At 54.0% G+C, this 6,786-nt stretch overlaps 1 protein-coding gene across 1 annotated transcript in view; it reads right to left on the bottom strand.

Moving 5' to 3' along the window:
- Positions 1-381: 381 nt before the first annotated feature.
- The window catches only part of RELL2 (RELT-like 2), a gene marked incomplete at its 5' end in the record, with an annotated part of 9,094 nt that continues 2,689 nt past the window's right edge, over positions 382-6,786 (bottom strand). The window contains 2 exons of the mRNA XM_009071869.1: positions 382-423; positions 1,987-2,554. Of these exons, the coding sequence (XP_009070117.1) occupies positions 382-423; positions 1,987-2,554 (610 nt within the window). The remainder of the gene's footprint in view (positions 424-1,986; positions 2,555-6,786) is intronic.

Consider the following 6,786-nt stretch of genomic DNA (forward strand, 5'->3'; position numbering starts at 1 on the left):
CGCAGCTGCCCCACAGCACAGCCCCGGCCCGGCGGGGGAGCCGGGGGCTGCGCACCTCCCATCCACCCTCCAGCCAGGAGCGGAGAGGAGCTGTAGGGAGAGGGGCAGAATGGGGTTCATCCCCGTGGTCGTGGCATCCTCCCTGCACCCACAAACAGGCTGTCCCCTGCTGGCATTGCTGTCTGTGGCTGGGCACTTGGGCAAGAGGCGGATGGGTAAGGTCCTGCCCTTGCAGGACACACTGCACTGGAAACTGACCCCCCCGAGAAGGGGTTTACCCTCTCTCCATCACCAGGGTGTGACCCACCAGGGCAGGGACATTGCCAGCACCTTCCTATCCCACCCAGGATTCTGCCCCAGGGACAGGGACAAGCACTCACGTCACACAGTCGCTCCTCGGTCCTGCACCGCAGCACGGGGCTCCTGTGGGATGGAGGGATGAGGATGAGGAGGGGTGTCAGCGCTCCAGTGGGAGTGGGGTGCTGGGTCCCCCTTGTCACAGCAGTGACCCATGGGCCAGTGGGCAGAACTCCACTGGGTCTCCAGGAGTGAGTATAGCCCATGGAACATCTCTGCCCATCGCCATCATCTGCAGGATGTGGTAAGCAGCAGCCAACAACCCTCGTGGTGGCCCTGACCGAGGGGATGAGGGAGTATCCGAGTGGCACCAGGGCTTGGTGGCAAATATCTCAGGGAGGTCCCATAAGTTCTCCTAGTACCTAATGTCCTGAAGCCCCCCAAGAGTCCAAGACCTGAGCCTTGTGCCTCAGAGAGGGTATCACCATCAACCTGGGCTTGGCCTGCATATATCTACATCCCCAGTCATTGGAGGAACCACTGCAATCACTCAAGGCATAGTGGGTCATGGGATGACCTGTCACCACCTCTCCAAGTCTCTAGAGATGTGCTGCAGCCCACCAGCTCTATCCTGCCTGGTTGCCCTAGGCTGCTCTTCTCCATGGAACAGCTAAACATTCCAGTTTGGCCACCAGAATGCAAAGAGGGAAACAGCAAACACAGCAGGATCCTGCTTTTTCCTTAGCCAGCATCCAGCCAGGCACCTTTCCCAGGGCTCTCCCACGCTGACCCATTCCTGCCCCATTCCACGCCCTGCCAAGAGCTGCTGGCATGTGCCATGCCCATCCCGTGGAGCTCCAGCAGAGGATCCCCCAGGGGATCTCCCTGGCTTTGAAGCATGCCAGGAATTTTACCCAGGCATTTGGCTTCCTTTTCCTTCCAAAGGCTTTGCCATGTATGCCCTGCTGCTGGTTTTGTGCAGCAAGTCAAGGCCAGATCTTGGGGCTGCTGACATCACACCAGGGGCCTTCTCCCAATCCCCTTCCACAAAAATCATCTTTTCCCAACTGCAGAACCATGGGTGGGTGAAATGCTGTGTGTCTGCTCCCACCACCACAGGCCTCATTTGCTCAGTGGTAACAGGCCAGAGGCAGTTTCAGGGAGTGAATCCCACAAATCAGGGACTGCCAATGGCCAAGCAAATGGTGTCATCACCTTGGAACTCTCTAGCCTCTCCAGCAAGGTGGGAAGGCTGGGAGCTAGCAGGGCTCTGGGAGCTCCAAATAGGATGGGCACACCTAGTTGTGGTTCTTGGTTGTAAGAACAACCAAGAAATGACCAGTTGGCTTCACCAACAGGACTCCAAGGCAAGAAAGGCTCCTGGAGATATCTGTCCCTGCCTGTCCACTGTCGACCACATTGAGCCCCATTGAGGTTATGGTTATGGAGACAGAATGTGCAGCAGCAGAGCTCCCCCAGGTCATGATTCCAATGGATGTCCCCAAAGAGCTCAAACATGAAGGAAAACCCATCCTTTGTGCTGGCAGAGGGTCTGCTGTACCTGCCATGAGCCACCTTTGCCATGGTAGCACAGGGTGGGACCTCTCACGGTGACTCCAATGGGAGGGGAAAACCAATCCCCCTCCAGCCCAGGGGACAACCAAGGGACAAGGAAGTGGAGGAGCCTACCTGCTGCCCCACATCCTCCACTCCAGGCTGTTTTCTGCTGCTGTCCTCTCTTCCCACCTCATCAGGCTTTTCATGCAGACTCAAGCTGCCGTGAATATCCGATACTTCATCTGCTGACCCCAGTCCGGTCTCCTCCAGGCAGATGCTGACTCCTTCCTTCTCCAGCTCTCCTGGGATGCTGGGACTTGATCCTCCCAACCTCTTAAGGCTCAGGAGCTTCTTCTGGCGGCTGCTGCTGCCGGGAGCACTGCCAGCATCCTGCAGGGAGCCTGTGCCCGCCCCCTTGCCCGTGCGGCGGCTGTCGCGAGTGCTGGAGCTGCCCGGTGTGTTCGGGGCTGGGGGGGTGCAGAGGCTCTGCTCCCCTACTTTGCTGCTCTGAGTACCCTTCTGGATGTCTCCGTTCTGCAGCCCGCCGGTGGGGACTGTCCCATTGCGAGCCTGTTCCCGCTGGAGCCGGTCACTGCTGTTCTCCAACTCCTCGGTGCTCAGCTCCCGGCTGCCGTCGGGCAGGGCACCGTCCTGCTGCTCCTGGAAAGTGGGTTTCTTCCCGATGTGGGTCACACGGAACCTGGAATGGGGGCAAGGACAGATCAAAATCCTCCTCTCCCATAGCTGTATTCCCAGCTTTCCTGCACTCCCCAGCCTCAGATCTCCTCTCTTTGTCAGGATCTCCAATCTTTCAGCACCACCTCCCCAGCTCCAGCCATGTCCCCTTGTCACGGACTGGTGATGATCTCCAACCTTTCAGACCCACTCAGCACCATCATCTGCTCTAGCCATGTCCCCACTGACTTAATCCCACTTTCCCCCTCATTATTGGCAAAACAAAGAGAAGGAGAAGGATGACAAATTCAATCCAGATGTTGGCTGAAGGAGACCTTGCTAGCCTGTCCTCCTGGATCACAGCTCTTGGAAATGCTCTGACACACTACCTGAGTGACAGTGTGCCTTAAGAGAGGGCAGGGACAGGGTTTTGGCAGTGTGAGACATTTGGGTCCAGGGACCAAAGGCAGGAGGAGCTGTTTGGCTAAAATCTGCCTGTACATTTTGCACCATTCCCTGGAGTGACAGATGGGATCTGGGTGGTTCACCAAGGCTCCATCATGAGCAGCTCAGAGCTCCAGGGTGGGCAGGGGAACAGCTGCAGGAGTTGGTCTGACACCCTCAAAGGGTGCATTTAAAATCTGAGGTGATGGAATATTGCATGTGGGGAGGAGAAGTCAGGGATCATAGACTCATAGAATGGTTTGGATTGAAAGGGACCTTAAAGACCATCCCATCCAGGCCATGGGCAGGGAGATCTTCCACTAGCCTGGGTTGCTCCAAGCCCCATCTGACCTGGCCTGGAACACTTCCAGGGATGGGGCAGCCACAGCTGCTCTGGGCAACTTATTCCAATGTTTCCCCACCCTCAGCGGGAAGAATTCCTACCCAATATCCGATACAACGCTGCCCTCTGGCAGTGGGAAGCGAGTCCCTGTGTCCTGCCCCTCCATACCTGTGTCCAAAGTCTCTTTGCAGCTCTCTTGGAGCCCCTTTAGGCACTGGAAGGTGCTCTAAGTTCTCTCTAGAACCTTCTCTTCCCCAGGCTGAACAGCCCAAACTCCCTCAGCCTGTGAGGGGTAACATGTAGGCAAAGTCTCAACTGAATTGCAAGTGAGTTGGTTGTGACTCAGGCTATGACTCCTCTTCACAAGCAATACAAGTCACTGCTAGATCAGCAGATGGGAAATCTGTTCCAGGGTGAGCTGGTGTCCACCAGCCAGAGCATGCTGATCCCACCAGAGAAACCTCATGCAGCCTGTGTCACCCACACTTGCTCTCCCTGTGCTTGGATCCCATGTGGAGATGCTGCCAATGGTCCTGGCTCTGCTGAGGTTCAGCTGCAAGTCAGCACCAGAGCAAAGCACCAATCCAGCAGCAAAGTTCAAGCACTGCTGGGGTTGAAAGAAGGCAAGACCCAAAGGTCAAGCACATGAAAGCACAACTATTGTGAAGGAAGAAGCTGAGAGATCCGAGAGAACAGAACAGGTGACATGTGAGATGCCAGAGATGAAAGAGACCACCACCAGGTAAGGACCAGGTTATGGACAGCACAGACTCCTCAGCACAATCGTGAGAAATGCTGCTCAGTGTTGGAAGGGTCAAGAAGAGAAATGCTCCAGTTCCAGACAAGGTATCCACAGCTGTGCTCAGGTCAGGGCAAGTACCAGCAAATGTGACCTTTCAGGTCTGTCCAGATATTTGAAGACAAGACACCAATGCTGTGATTTGGGAAAACCAAAGAATGTTCTGGTCCCAAAGAGGGACAGGGAGGAGGCTTGAGTGGCAGTATCATTCCTTGGAAATGGCATTGAGCAATGTCAGCCTGGAAGAACTGGGAACTGATTCAAAGAGCAGGAAGGGCTTGCACTGAAGAGGGCACAAGAGGTAATGTAACCAACCTCTGGTTGGTGAGGGAAAGGCAGGAGAGTGCTGCTGGCTCAGCATCACTGAGGCTTTTGGTTCAGTAGGATGTGACACACTGTGGCTGATTGGGCTGAGGACAGAGGAGCAGACACAGATGCTTTGGTGGAGGATCTCTGCCACTGACAACAACTGGTTTGGGGAAAGCCCTGAGATAAACTGTAAATCATTCTATGATGTAAGAGTACAGATCATCCAACCCTGATTGCCTCAGAGGCACAGATTTAAGTGTGAAAAGTCCTCAGGAGGTCTCCAGTCCAGTGCCCTGCTTGAAACTGGGCCACCTCCTACCCTCAGTCAGTTTGCCCAGAGCTCCATCCAGTCAGATTTTGGAAATCCCCAAGGATGGATATCCCTTCACCCCTCAGGGCTCTGTCCCAGGCTACTCCATTCTCATGGTGATATAGTTTTTTCTTCCATCTTTTCTGGTTTTCTCTTGTTGTAACTCATGGCCATTGCCTCTTGCCCTTCCCAGTGCAGCTCTGTCTTGCTTAAAATGAAGATATTTAAATTCCCACTACCCTCTTGGGTAGTTTCAGGGAACAATTAGATCCTCCCTTTGGACTTCTTCAGGCTGACAAAACCTCCTCACATGCCACATACTCCAGCCCTGGATGAGCTTGGTGGAGCTACATTGCTCTCATCCTTTCTACTCCTTCAGTCACAAGCCTGTACCTAACAGGACCAGGACTCGGTTCACATGGGAAGGGGGTTGGACTCTCAACCTCTGTGTCCAAGGCAAAAACAACACCAAAAATAAAAGAGAACAAGACGTGAGGGTGAATCTTTAACCCAAGAGGTGGATTAAAGAAGCTTTTTTATGTGAGGTCAGTCTTGAGTCAAAGTTCTTTGAGATATTAGTCATAAATAAGAGACAGTAAGGGCAATCCTGGAAAAGCCATCCAGGATCTGGAAGAGCATAGGGGTCAGCTGGAAACAAGCAGCAGAATTTAGAGGAGGATTTGTACCTCATGGGCACATAAGTCCCTTAGCAGTTGGACTTTGTACTAAGGAGATTCAGGATTTCAAATCCAGCCTTGGAGAGATGGGCTGAGTGTCCTATGAGGAAGGCTGGTGTGACATGGGATATTAACAGGGATAAAGCCCAAGCTTTGAGGGAAGGTGCCCTTAGGAAAGGAGAGCATGTCTGGCACTCAGAGGTGAGTGAGAGGAGGCTGAGCAGAGCACGGACAAAGGACACCCAGGAGTGGATGGATCTGGGCACCAGCCAGGGAATGAATTAGCTGTGAATATGCAACTGTGCAAAGACCTGGCTCACAGGACACCACCTCCAAGGACAGCTGACAGCAACAGGCACAGAGGGAGCTGCCAGTGTCCAGAAGACGTGATCTGAGCTGGAATTTGGCATGGGGAGGTCTGGCATGTCTCTCCCCTTCACCAGCTCCCCATAAAGCCTCAAGTCACCTCCCTGCTGAGGCTTCTGGCTCTGATGGTAGAAAAAGGCACATGACAGGAAAAGGGGGAATAGTTACCCACTGCCACAGGGCAGGGTTAGGTGGGATATTGGGAAGGAATTCTTCCCTGTGAGGGTGCTGAGGCACTGGCACAGGTTGCCCAGAGCAGCTGTGGCTGCCCCATCCCTGGAAGTGTTCCAGGCCAGGTTGGATGGGGCTTGGAGCAACCTGGGCTAGTGCCAAGTGTCCCTGCCCATGGCAGGGGATGGAACTGGATGGTCTTTAAGGTCCCTTCCAATTCAAACCAGTCTGGGATTCCATGCCCAGTCTGGCTCAGCATTCCCAGGAAGGGGTTGTCTCTCTGAATCACAACATGCAGCTCCATCAAGGCTCAGACCCTGAATTAAGACATAATGCAGGATTTGAGTATGGCAGAGCTTTGTGCCTCACCAGAGTGGCCATTCAAGGACTGGCAGCTGCTTGTCACCATGCTCCAGTCACCACTGCCATAGGGAGCTGAGCCCTGGAAGACTTTCCTACATCTCTCTGCTGAGGAATGGAGCAACCTGGGTGAGTCCACAAACTGTACTACAGGTTAGTGCCTACACAGAGACCACAGGAAGCTCAGGAAGTCTTGAGGTGAGACCATATGGGGACTGAAGAAGTATTTGTGGGAAGTATCAGGAACACTCCCCTATTCTTATACTCCTGCCATGTCATCTAATTACAGCCAACCTGGAAGGGAACAACCCAGAGCAGCACAGCCACTCTTTCATTCTGAGGGTGACAGGTGGTAACTTGCACCTGGGACATGTTTTCCTCTCCTCCTCCTCCTAATGAGATCCCTGAAGCCCCTAGTTGGGCATCTGTGCCCTGCTTGCACGTAGCTGGGACAGCAGGCACTGAAAGGACACAGCCC

The sequence above is a fragment of the Acanthisitta chloris genome, unplaced genomic scaffold (assembly GCF_000695815.1).
Source record: "Acanthisitta chloris isolate BGI_N310 unplaced genomic scaffold, ASM69581v1 scaffold24973, whole genome shotgun sequence".
In the NCBI taxonomy this organism is placed as follows: domain Eukaryota; kingdom Metazoa; phylum Chordata; class Aves; order Passeriformes; family Acanthisittidae; genus Acanthisitta; species Acanthisitta chloris.